Genomic DNA, 13,790 nt, shown 5'->3' on the forward strand with positions numbered 1-13,790 from the left:
ATTCCTTATATAAATACATCAGAGTAATGGAACAGAATGCAGAATAATGTGTTACAGCTGCAAAGAAAGGTCAACTCTAATATACAAGAGGTCTGTCCATAAGTCTGATAACAGCGGGGAAGACGCTGTTCTTAAATCCATTGATACGTATTTTTGAACTTTGTCTCTTCTGCCCAATGGAAGAGAGTATAACTGGGGTGGGAGGGTTTTCATGATGGACTGGACTGTGTTCACAACTCTCTAATTTCTTGTGATCTTGGGCAGAACAGTTGCTGTACGAGGCATCCGGATAGGAGGTGTATTGGTTAGAGGTAAAGGTGGTGGGTTGAGGAAGACTGAGATTGAAAGGATGGAGGAGAGAGTGCGGGGAAAAAAGGATAGCAGCATTTTTTGTATAATTGTTATGTGAGACAGAATATTTCTCAAATACATTACAGACAAAAGTAGAACCACAAGTGTAGACCCGGATTTTCAGAGTTAGGGTGATTTGGGTGCCTATTAAAAATACTGAATTCAGGTGTTTCAATGGAGTATTTCAGGGTAATCTCCTATCAGTTTCACAATCTGGTTTCCTCAAGGTGAAAAGGTTTCAAGTGACTGCAGTTTCAGGTAGTGAAACTTTTATTTAAAAGAGGTCTGGATAGCTGACACTTCTACTGCTCTGTAGTGGAGAGCTTTTTTTTAAATTAGGGAAACATGGTGGAATATTTTCAGTGACTTTAAATTTTCTTTGGGAAAAAAAAACTTGTCATTGTATGCAATGATCCCTATAATGTGGGTGAATGGTACATGGAGATGACATAACATGGGTGTTTTGGGAAGCTGCTGCTAGACAGGACAGAGGTAGCTCAGATGATGCATGGAGAATGCGAGGCCTGGAAGGCCTTTGTCCCAGTTAGAATAAAAACAAAGTCCCATTACATGAATACCCTCTGCCTCTGAACTTTCTCCCAGGTCAGCTGGCCCAACTCAAGTTAGCAGCTGCAACGGTTCCCCCCTCCCCACTGAATCAAAATTCCATCTTTCCTGGCATTTTCTCCTGAGGTGGGTTTGCCAACTTTGAATTATTTCAACTCCCGATACCTGAACATCCAGGCCATGTTTATGGTTGGTTGAAACAGAAACCAATTTGTACTGAATTTTAGAAATTGTTTGACCTTATGTAGCAGAATAGGCCAAAACATGACACCAAACTAATGCATTTCTTCTGCATTGTCAAAATAGTACTTAAAAATTACGTACAAAAACAGAGGTTGCTGGAAAAGCTCAGCAGGTCTGGCAGCATCTATGAAGAAAAAAAAATCAGAGTTAACGTCTCAGGTCCAGTGACCCTTCCTCAGAACTGATGGCAGCTGGGAAAATGTTGGTTTATATTCAGAATATAGGAAAGGGGATGGGGTAGGGAGTAAATGATAGGATAGAGCCCAAAGAGAGAGAACAGCAGTTGGATAGACAAAGGAGTTGATAACAATCTGGCTAGGAGGGTGAATAGTTGTTAATGGGAAGTTGGTTACTAACAATAGGTAGTGAGTAATGGCAGGCTGTGTGATAACAAGGCCTGGTGTGTGGGGTTAAAAATTACATTGTGGGTTAAAAAAATATTTAGCTTCCAGAGTTCCTGAAGTCAGATTTGATGGTTTTATTTGTATGAACAAAATAACAGACTTTATTGAAAAGAATTAAGCTATGATTAAGCAGTGGGAAATAGCAGCTTAATGTCACCAAAAGTAGTCCAATTATTTATTTCAAACCAGTACCTTCTGTTTCTATTCATAGGAAACAACAGCAAACTTCATTTCCATATTTATAACCATTTAATATTGAACAAAAAAGTGCATAGTAAAAGCCATCTTCCCAATAATAATGTTTAAAACTCTGAACAGCACTAATTACAGTACTATAGCAGAAATCAAGGATCAAGCAAGCAGTCAATGTTAACAGTTACATGATATCATCTTTCGACAAGGTTAGAAATCTAAATTACATAACTTCAACAATGAAAGAGTCAATCCTCCTGTAACAATTGATAGCAGTAAGACAATATTAGATACATTAATTTAGGGAGGGCTTCCCAAAGGTACTATCGCCCTATTCCCTTGTGTGGGTCTTCACATCTTGTATCTTAGAAAATGGGCAATCAAGTTGCCCATTCTTGTGTGGATATTTGGTACTATGAAAAAAAAAGGTAGACTGCCCCATCCTTCCAAATTTTACCTGTCTTGTTACAGGGGTAGACAAACAGGACGCTGGAAGAACACAGCAAGCCAGGCAGCATCTGGAGGAAAGGAGAAGTCAACGTTTTGGGTATTACCCTTCTCAGGACTGGATGTGGGGGGTAGGGGGAGCTGCAGATAAAGAGGGGGAGGGAGGGGTCGAGGTGGAATGATGGTGATAGATGGACACTGGTAGTAGGTACGACCTGGTTGGTTGATGGGAGGGATGAATCCAATTAGTGGCTGGAAGGATGGGTCAGAAAGGTGGAATGGAAGGAAGTGGGGCTCGCAGGGGAGCCAGGGGACAGGTGGGAAGGTTATTTGAAGTTAGAGAACTCAATGTTGAGTCCTCTGGGCTGTAGGGTGCCCAGGCAGAAGATCAGATGTTGTTCTTCAAATGTGTTCAGAGTTGTTGCGACACTGGAGAAGGCCAAGGACGGACATGTCAGAGGGGGAGTGGGCCGGGGTTGACCGTTTTGGGCTAGGCGAAGATGCTCAGCGAAATAGTCACCTAGTCTATGCTTAGTCTCACTGACAAACAGAAGACCACATCAGGAGCACTGGATGCAATAGACTAGCTTGGAAGGGATGCAGGTGAAGCTCTGTCTCACTTGGAAGGACTGTTCAGGGCCCTGGATAGGAGGTGAGGGAGATGGTGTGTGGGCAAGTGCTGCATCTTTAACGGTGACAGGGGAAGGTACTGGGGTGTTGGAGTGGATGTTGGGGAGTGTGGCACAAACTAAGGAGTGGCCAAGGGAATGTTCCTTGCAGAAGGCAGAGAGGGGTAGGGAGTGGATGATGTTCCAGGTGGTGGGGGTCTATTCGGAGTTGGAAGTGTTTGCGGATGATATGTTGGATGCGGAGGCTGGTGGGGTGGAAAGTGAGGACAAGGGACCCTACCTTTATTATGTTTGGGGGGAGTGGTATGGTTAAGAGCTGTGGAGTGGGAGATGGAGGAGGCGTGGTGGAGTCCTGTCTGGATGACAGAGGAGGGGGGTGGTGGGGGAGAAAAAAAAAAGAGCTTCGTTTGAAAAAGGTGGACATCTGGGATGCTTGGGTGTGAAATGTCTTCTCGTCAGAGCAAATGCGATAGAGATGGAGAAATTGGGAAAACGGGATGAAGTTTATGCAGGATCCAGGGTGGTAGGAGGTGTAGTCTAGGTAGCTATGGGAGTCTGTGGGTTTATAGTAAATGTTGGTCCGTGAACTGTTGCCAGAAATGGAAATGGAGAGGTCAAGAAAAGGGAAGGAGGTGTCTGAAATAGACCAAGTGTGTTTGAGGGTGGGGTGGAAGTGGTTAGCAAAGTTGAACTGCCCCAGTTCAGCCTGGGTGCAGGATGCAGCATCGATGCAATCATTGATGTAACAGCAGAAGAGTTGGTGAACAGTACTGGTGTACGTACTGAAGAGGGACTGTTCGACATAACCAACAAAGAGGCATGCATAGCTGGGATCCATGCAAGTGCCCATGGCAACCCCCTGGATTTGAAGAAAGTGGGAAGAATTGAAGGAAAAGTTAATGAGGGGGAGGACTAGTTACAGATTGAACATCCATAGTAAACATGAAGCACTGTGGGCCAGGGAACTGGATGTTACCAAAGAGATGGAGAGTGTGGTTTGTGTCCCAGATGTAGGTGGGGAGTGTCTGGACCAAGGGGGAAAGAGACTGGAGTCGAGGTAAGAAGAGATGAGTTTGGTGGGGGCAGGAGCATGCGGAGTGGATCTTAGGGAGCAGGTAGAACCGGACAGTGCAGGCCTGGGGGACTACAAGGCTGTAGGCGGTGGGCGTCGTGGTGTGGGGGGGCAGGAAGAAGGTCACCAGAAGCAATGAGGTCATGAACAGTGTGGGAGATGGTATCTTGTTGGGCCATAGTGGGGTTGTGGTCAACGGGGGAGGTATGACGTTGTGTCGGACAGTTGGCTTTCAGCTTATGCGATATAGAGGTCCGTCCTCCAGACTACCACCGCCTTGCCTTCGTCAGCGGGTTTGGTAGTGAAACAGGAATTGGTGCGGAGAGAGTGGAGTGAAGCATGTTCAGAGGGGGGAGAGGTTGGATTGGGTGATGTCACATTGGCGGTTAGCAATGAAGAAGTCCAGGGCGGCCAAGAGCCCGCCAGGAGGTGTCCAAGAGGAGGAGGAACGTTGGAGGTGGGAGAAGGGGTCCCCGAGGGTGGTTGGGAGTCTTTTATCGAAGAAGGCATGTGTTTGGTTCTTGATTCTCGATCTTGCCTATGGAGTTATAAAAAGAGATTCTTCAAATTGAACATGTACTTTCTGCTTTTTGGAGTTCCTACCATTTAATAGTTAGTTATCAACTAAAATGTTTCAGTACAAGTTTCCAGGTAGTGCACAATATATAGGCATGAAGAGATTCAATCATAGACCTGAATCACGGAATAAAACAGTACATTGAAATCAAGTTAAGTGTTTTCCATTAAAAGTTGCCATTTAAATTGAACCATAACAAGATATTAGAAACAAAATGACCTTCATGTATTTAGGCAGCATCATTCTCTATAGTAAAATGAAGAAACATTTGTCTCAGAAATTTATAGAAAATCATGTTAAGATAGTCTAGAGGTTTGTTCAATGTCAGTCACACCATTTTAAACTAATAGATAGAAACCTTTACACAAACTGAAAATTCTCTTTCCAGCACAAACCTAAATTACACTCTGGAACAGAAGAATCCTGAGATTTCAGGTGGGAGTTCATGACTTGAACAGCTGACCCTTGGAGAAATAAGTTACTTTAAAAATAATTCAACTGCAGATTTAAAAAAAAAAAAAACCATGAAGCAGCATTAATTTGACATGTCTGGGAGATCTATTAAATTTAGGGGACCGAAATACAAAATAAATGGCTGGTAGTGTTTTCTTAAGATACTGACACAATCAAAATGGTTTCATTTTCATAATTCAGCACCCACTCCTATACCGGTAAATTGTAAGGTACATTTGATTTGTACATTATAAGAAGTGGAAACAAAGCACAGAACTGAGCACATTCAAACAGGAATTCACATCTGTTTTCAAATGCTTCAATAGAAACCAATATTGTGGATTATAATTTCACATTATAAAGTATGACTTGTTTCCATATTTTCCAGAAAGTTTGATCCTCAAGATACACAATTATTTTGGTAAAGAGTGGCCAAAGTCAATGACTCCTCACCTGTCTTTTTAAAAAATCATGGCACTATGAATACAACATTGGTTCTACCTCATAGTCTTTAATGTAGAATCCACTGATTAACAAATTACAAGTTTGTTACAAATTACAAAAGTAAATGAACTTGAACTCCTCAAATGTAATTTGAGCAAATGGTCCATGTATCATGAATTACTCTATTGAAGGATTTTAATAAATTGGAGATACATCTTTGTTACAAGGAAAATAATAACTGGTTATAACCAGCAGTGGGTGCAGATCATCCCATATTGATTGCTAGTAAATGATTGTTTAATGCATTTCTACTCATCTCTCAACCTACTTAACTCATTGTAGATTGAACACTGTTACAAAGTAATTTTGTTTCAAATAAGCTGGGTCTTCAAACAGTGGGAGAGAAAGTATGATTTTATGTTTTCCTCAAATATGATCGTCTATGATTGTTCTATCATTCTACATAACAAATGAACAACGGTAACCTGAACCACCACCACCAGACATTTTAGCATTTCTCCAATTTCATTCTCTCGTTAAGGTTTTGATCCATCAGATTGGACATGGTTGATTTGGTGGTAATTCAAACACAAGGATCATCACAGCTAGGTTCAATAATATCAACATCTGTACACATGAAATTCCTTTAGCAAGTTCAAAATAAAAACATGCTCTTTCTTCACTTATAACAAATGTATCCAAATTTCTTGCCTAAATCAGTTATTGCAATACAGATCAAAGGGCGAACTTGGGACTTGTAAATCTGATATTTAAAACATGTGTGCGGGTGGTGTAATCAAAATGGAGGACAGAATTGGACACATCGTTGACTCCTGAAATATATAAAGTGTCTAAGCAGAAAATAAGGTGCTGTCTCTTCAACTCCATGGCACTTTCCTATCCAGTGGTAGTTATAACACTCGTCCTCTTTTTCTCCTTCCTTGTCACTGTCCAAGGCCCCAAAGACACCTTCCAGATGAAGCAGCTTTTTTCTTGTACTTCAATCTAGTCTACTGTATTCACATCTGACAATGCAGTCTGCTCTACATTGGTAAGGCCACATGCAGACTGGGAGACCACTTCGTAAAACACATCTGCTCCGTCCACAAGAATGACCCTTAGCTTCTGGTTGTTTGACACTTCTATACATCATCTTGCTTGCTTTTGTTTTGCACGTCCCACAGTGTTTGAGCAAAGTCTAGTGCAAGCTGGAGGTACAGCACCTCATTTTCCAATTAGTTACTTTACAGGTTTCAGGACTCAACAATTTCAGATGACAAACTCTGTTCTCCATTTACTCCCATTTCCCAGTTATGGGTTTTCTCAGAACCAATCAATTTTCTGTCATTAACACCTACTATTTGTCTACATCACATCTCTACCACCATTAGCACACCTTTTGCATCTTGCTCTAGGATATCTTTACCATCTGTCCTACTGGCTCCTCCCTGCCCCTTTCAATAGCACAAACCCATGACTTTTCCCTCACTTCTGGAGAGTCCTATTCAACTTGAAATAACTCTGTTTCCCTCTCCATGAATGTTGCTAGATCTGCTGCATTTCTCTAGTACTTCATTTTCATTTCAAATCTCCAGCATTTGCAGTATTTTGCTTTTATTTTGAATGGCTCAGACACAGATCATTTCGAGCCATCAATATAACTGAGTACCACATGTGGTAGTACCAACACTTCCTGTAAAAACTGGTATTTTAAACTTGTGTATGAAGCAGTTCAACAGGAAGTTTAAAGAAAAATCATAAACATGAAATAAAGAAAACTATATGTAACACACAATCTGGCACCATGCTAATATGAATCTTACGGTAGTGGACTATGGTTGAAATAAGCTATCTCCCAGTTGAATATTACAAGTTGGCAGCAGCTACTGAACGGTGTTGGCACTGGAATCGCACAGAAGGAGGTAGTGCATCCTCATGACAAAGATATTTTATAATTTTTAAAAAGTAATACATTTGCAATATAAGTTGGCACGAAGATAAATTATACTGACCTCAGAATACCAGAACATTTAATTTAAGCATACTGATAAACTTGAAATGGGGTCTGGAATGTATTGCATCATACAGGAAAGCAATCAAAATATTCAAGTAGTCTGCAAGTGTAACTGTTACAAAAGGATTGTTGGATAGAGACCTCTAAGAAGTATGGATAAGATCCACTGAGATTAAAAACTTAAAGGAACAACCAAAACAAAAGTTTTAGTTAGTAATGCTCAACCAGCTTACCCAACCTCCACACCCCTCTCATCCCATAACCGCTTCAATGCTGGCACAAATACAAGTTAATGGTTTAGCTCTATTAGGGCCACAAACATCTGATTTGGTTGGTCCTGTTTGTGTTATGTGATGGTCCAGTGCCAGATGTGCACATATCTCACGGTCCCTGTGCAATTCAAATGAAAAAAAATCATCTGCAGTGTCCTCAGTTGGGTAAAAATCAACTATTCTGTCGGAATGCTGAGCCAGCATTCAATGTTGTTTTTGTAAAAGGAAATGACTTCATTAGTTTCAAATATATACTTTTGAATTTGTAAGTGGTACAATTAATTGTTCAACTGTAAGATCAATATTCTATATTTAGTACTTAAGAAAATATCAGTAAAATATAAGTAAACTAAGAATTTTGAGAGTTATTCAGGCCACAATCAATGATTTGGTCATTGGTTTCTTGACTGAATTGCAAGATATGAAGAAAGTTAATCCACTGGTGGAGCAGGGGGATCTTGTCTTGGATTCTGGAAAATAAATTGAACTGCATTATTTACAAAACTCCAGCAATATTAGCTTATTTGACTATTTTAAAAGTACATACTGTCAACATTCAAATGGTTCCACAAATACACAATCAGACAGCAAAATGTTGCAATATGAAAGTGGAATTAAGTGTTCTTTATATATCACTAGAATGCTGCAGAGTAAATAAACAGAAAACATTTGACAAGTGCTCCTAAATACCATTACAAATTTAGATTTTTGCAGTAACATGCAGCATTGATTTAATTCTGACAAAATCAGGTTGCAGCAGTACTGAATCAATGAAACAAGACCAATTTACAGGTCATTAAAAACACACTAAACAAGAATGTGGGCAACATGGTGGATTAAAATGCATGTTTAAAAAAAGGTGTGCTCCGACAGTGGTGGCCCTTAGCAGCACTGGCCCAATTTAAATATACAAAGAATCTTGCCCCTGTAAAAATGACTATATTTGGGTAAAAGTGTATATAGGGACTACATTAGTTTCTTTTGCTCATACAAAGAAGAAATACAGAGAAGAAAGACTTGCATTTATAAAAGAGCCTTTCACAACCACAGGATGAGCCTAAACTTTTTTTTGACAATGAAATACATTTTGTCAGTGCTGTTGTTCAAGTAAAGCGGTAGCCGATTTTAACAGCACAATCCTGTAGCGATGTTATATTATCCAGATAATCTGTTTATGTGATATTGATTGGGAGATAAATATTGCCCAGACTGTGTCATGGGATCATCAGGGTCCAATTGAAAGGAAAGAAGGTGTCTTAGTTTAATATGTTATCAGAACCTCTGACAGTGCTAAGTCCTAAGTACTCACTGGAATGTTCTAAACTTTTATCCTCAAATCCTTGAAATGACGACTTTCAGACTCAAGTGTGAATGTTCTTGGAAATTGATCAGAATGAGTAGCAAGTAAGAGCAGCACTTGAATGAAACTTTAATTTTTCCATTATGCCCAAAGCATCATAATTGTGGATTTTGCTTGCTCCCTCCCAACTGGTACACTGCACATCAAATTCTGGAGCCTATTGTGGGGCATCAACATCAATTACGTTTCACACAAATAGTTAACTCTCTACTGGAAGTTTTTAATGACACAAATGGATTGTTTTTTTTACCCTCAGACAGCTGAGTGTCTTTGGAATTCCCTTCCTCAAAACACAGTGGATGCAGAGTATTTAAATATCTTTAAGGCAGAGGTTGATAGATATTTGATTCCCAAGAGGATGAAAGATTATCGGGGACATGCAGGAATGTAGAGTTCGAATCAGCAACGATTTTATTGAATGGCAGAGTAGGCTGATAGGACTGAGTGGTCTACACTTGTTCATCTATGGTAATATACAAATACCTTGCAGAGTTTGTGGTTGCTGCTTGCTCCAGACCTCAAAATGGACGTGAACAAATTCCCAGACATATCTTGCTAAAGAAATCTTAATTCAACAATAACAAGTCTTTTTATTTCCCTGCAGTTTCAGAAATACTGCCATTGGAACAACTTAGATCATGAAACACTGGGTACATCCAGACAAATCTGGTGTCACACATCAGATGCAGCTGTGAATTTAGGTAATTTAATGTCATTATGTAGAATGAATAAAAGGTAACTTTGTGAAAAGTAATCTGAGCCAACTTACATTCTGTGGGCCATGTGATTTTCCACCTGTTTGATATCCTCTCAGACTAGCAGGTCTCATCAAGAATAAAACAAGGGCAATAATCACCCAAGCCATAATAATCATAGATAATGTTATTCCACTATCATTGGAAGCATTTGGTCCAGGCACTACAGAGACAGAACAGATCAAATTACTGTACTACCAGACATAATGGGAGAATTTTAGAGTTTATTCATCTGTTTGGACGCAACAGATTTTACACCACACTCACTATTTCTACACATTTAAGTCAAAAAACATAATATTGGATGGGGTGTAAACAAGTATTCCACTCGACCCTTTAAGTTTCCTGCCCAACACACCTAGTCAAAATTGCCGCTTTTAAAAGTAGACATTGGGTCTGTAAGAGCACGCCAATGACAAGCAGGCAGTTTCCAACTCTGTTGTTTATAAACAACAATGGGAGGAATTCCATCAGCAAAGGTTTACTCACTTTATACTTTAAGCTCTACCACACTAAGTGAAACTGTAATGACATTTGTATTTTTGTATGCAAGTGGGAATATCCTATTAATACTAAAGAATACGGGGGAGGAATTAAGTGCCATCATCACTAGGGAAGTAGCATTAAACAAACTAATAGGGCTGAAGACAGTTAAGTACCCTGGCCCTGATGGCTTGCAAACTAGGATCCTGAAAGAAGCAGCTACAGAGATAATGTATTGGTTGTAGATTTCCAAAAATCCTTGGATTCTGGAGAAATACCAATGTGACATCTTATTCAAAAAGGGAGGCAAAAAGAAGGTAACTAAATTTAGTGGCCTAACATCTGCTGTTGGAAAGTTGTTAGAATCAATTATAAAGGAAGCATCAGCAGCATATTTGGAAAATTAATCTATCAAGCAGAGTCAGCGTTGCTTCATGAAAGGGAAACAGCATCTGACTAATAAATTAAAGATTTTTTGAGGAAGTCTCAACCAGAATGGATAAAAGGGGACCTGTCTTGTATTTGGAATTCCAGAAGGCATTCGAAAAGGTTCCGCACAGAAGGTTAAGTCATAAGAAAAATGCCCAGGGTTGGAGGTGGTGTACTGGTGTAGATAGAGAATTAGCTAATTGACAGGAAATAGCAAGTGGGGATATGGGGTTCTTTTCCAGGTTGGCAACCTCCAACCAGTGGATTTCCACAGGGGTCACCTGCTGGGACCACAACCGTTTACAAATATATCAGTGTTTTGAAGCAAGAAACAAATGTACTGTAGCCAAATTTGCAGATGACACATAAGAAGGTGGAAACACAAATTGTGAGAGGGAATACATACAGTTTACAGAGAGACATTAATAGTTTAAGTGGACAAATGGAATATCCTGTGGGAAAATGTGAAGTTGTTCATTTTGGAAGGGAGAACAAGAGAACAGTATTAATTAAATGGAGGAAAGCTGCTACACAGAGTGAGTTGGGGCTACTAATGCATGAAACACAGAAAGCTAGCACATGTGCAGCAGGTAATCAGAAGACTCATGGAATGTTGACCCTTATATCAAGGGGGTTGGAATACAAGAGTAGGGGAGCCTTACTGAATGTGTACAAGGTGCTGTTGAGACTACATCTGGAGTGCTGGGAACAGTTTTGGTCTCCTCACTTACAGGAAAGATAGTTCAGAGACAGTTCACCAAGATGATTCCTGCTATGGAAGAATTGTCTTATGAGCAAAAGTTAAACAGGTTGGGACTCTCTTCTTTGGAATTTAGAGGAATAGAGGTGATCTCATTGAATCATATAGAATTCTTAAGGGATTTGACATAGTAAATGCTAAGAGGCCATCTCCTCTCAAAAGCAATTTAGGACCAGAAGGCATAGTCTCAGAACAAAAAAGGAGTGCTAATTTAAGACTGAGATAAGGAGGACTTTCTTGAGGTTTTAGTGTCTTTGAAGCTCCTTGCACAGAAAGATGTGGGGACAGAGTTATTGTGTATTCAAGACTGAGATAGATAGAACTTGATCAGTAGGTAAATCAAGAGCTGTGTGGAAAGGTAGGAAAATTGACCAGAGAAATATCAGATCGGCCACGTATTGTGTGTTGAAGTAGGTTTGAGGAGCCAATGGTCTACTCCAGTTCCTATTTCTTATGGTCTTATTGACAGTAGGCAGCAATTATAGTGTATGTTGCAAAGATCTAATGAAACCCAGAGAACCATTTGGAAAAATATCAAGGATGTTTTCTTAAAAATAAAGTGAAGTGTTTTGTGATCAACAAAATGAGCATATTTGACAGAATGTATTTGGACATATGAAGTAAAGGCCCAACTATCTGTAAACACCATATGTTTTTATTAATTTTGTTTTTGATCTTGGATGCAGTTGGGCTTTACAATGAAGACTTGGGGAAGGAATTGCTGTATTTTTAATATACGATCAATGACAGATGAGAATACTTCATCAATCCCAAAGCTGTTCTGTACAATGGACAAGCAGGGCCAGTGGTTTTGGAATGGTAGGGCATTCATCCCTGACGGCTTGCAATCGCAAGTGGCAGCCTGTTTTAGTAACAGTCTTTGTTCTTCCCTCAGGCTGATGTATGGGGACTCCTGTTCTTCTACCAAGAATATGGTGACTCTCCCCCTGGATCCTCTCTCCCCAACTTTCCCTTGTTGATATATCTTATTTTTGGTAGTTGGCAATCACCTGTCTCAACCCTCTTGGTCAATCACCACATCCAGCTACTCAATGCCAAGATGACAGTGATCCTCTTGCCCTCCTTATAATAGGGTTTTGCAGAAAAAAGCAAACTTATTTTCCCAAACACTACACTAATGACAGGGTTTATATGGCACCAGAAAAACTGCTGACACTTATTCAATGGAGTACCGTGACCTCAGTGATTTGTGATTCCTACCTTTGTTTTCATATGCTAGAAACTTGGAAAGTCAGTTACTATAATAGCAATTAAATGAAATCTCATGCTATATAGCAAATACTAGGAAAATTTAGATTTAAAGGGATCCTAGTTTCCAACCCACATCCTAACTCCGTGGTGAATGTACTACCACTGAACCACAGCTAATACAGAACCACTGCACTCCAAACTTATTGTTTTTAAACGTAGATTACACTGAAGACGGTTATCTCTAAAGATCTCTCAAATTCTGTTGTACAAAGAAAACTGTGCCAAAACCACTCCTTGTTTGTCATTGTTATTTACACAGTCATGTGTCACCTATCCTCAATTCTTCCAACTATTACCTTTATTACAAACAGGTAAAAATCAAGTTGGCCTCCTTATATGCATATCAGTAAGTGCTAAGTATTTAGGATTCATTTTTACTGTCTCACTCCTTTAAAATTCTAATGACCAGATCGTGTGCAAAACCATTAAGAACAGTGCAAAAAACTGCATTTCATACTGGGAGCCCACTGTGAACAACACCTAAAATTGCTGGCACAACTACATCATTGGTGCTAGTACAAGTCATTTAAATTTACATAAGAACGAAAAATATGCATAAATACTGAAATATGAAAGAAAAGGAAATTCAGTGTTAATGCAGAGGTGGTCTCTATTTTGCTTTGAGTACAGAAAATATTTGTTATAGATGGACTCTCAGATTCAGACTGGATACTTTACATTTTTCATGCCAACTGTTTTTATTTGTGCCGTGGCAAGATCCAAGGGAACTTGACAAGGTGAATGGTGAGCGGATGTCTTACCCTTAAACACTCAGGTCTCCCATTTAAGATAGAGATGAGAAATTTTTTTCTCCAAAGCTCATTGATATGTGAAATTCTCTCCTCTCGAGGCAGGTCAATGAATATGTTTAAGGTGGTGTTAAAGTAGATTCTTAATTAACAGGGAAGTCAAAGATTATAGGCAGTAGACAAGAAAGTAGAGATAGTAAGAACTGCTGATGCTGAAGTCTGAGAAAACAGTGTAGAGCTGGATGAACACAGCAGGCCAGGCAGCATCAGAGGAGCAGGAAAGCTGACGTTTCGGGTCGGGTCCCTTCTTCAGAAAT

General features: G+C 39.7%; 1 protein-coding gene across 1 annotated transcript in view; it reads right to left on the reverse strand.

Annotated features, from left to right (window-relative positions):
* Nucleotides 1-1,795: 1,795 nt before the first annotated feature.
* The window catches only part of smim14 (small integral membrane protein 14), a 15,710-nt gene continuing 3,715 nt past the window's right edge, over nucleotides 1,796-13,790 (reverse strand). The window contains exons 3-4 of the mRNA XM_048621377.1: nucleotides 9,795-9,943; nucleotides 1,796-8,135 (exon numbers count right to left, since the gene is read on the reverse strand). Of these exons, the coding sequence (XP_048477334.1) occupies nucleotides 8,097-8,135; nucleotides 9,795-9,943 (188 nt within the window). The 3' untranslated portion in view covers nucleotides 1,796-8,096. The remainder of the gene's footprint in view (nucleotides 8,136-9,794; nucleotides 9,944-13,790) is intronic.

The sequence above is a fragment of the Rhincodon typus genome, unplaced genomic scaffold (genome assembly GCF_021869965.1).
Source record: "Rhincodon typus isolate 14 unplaced genomic scaffold, sRhiTyp1.1 hic_rhity00000605, whole genome shotgun sequence".
In the NCBI taxonomy this organism is placed as follows: domain Eukaryota; kingdom Metazoa; phylum Chordata; class Chondrichthyes; order Orectolobiformes; family Rhincodontidae; genus Rhincodon; species Rhincodon typus.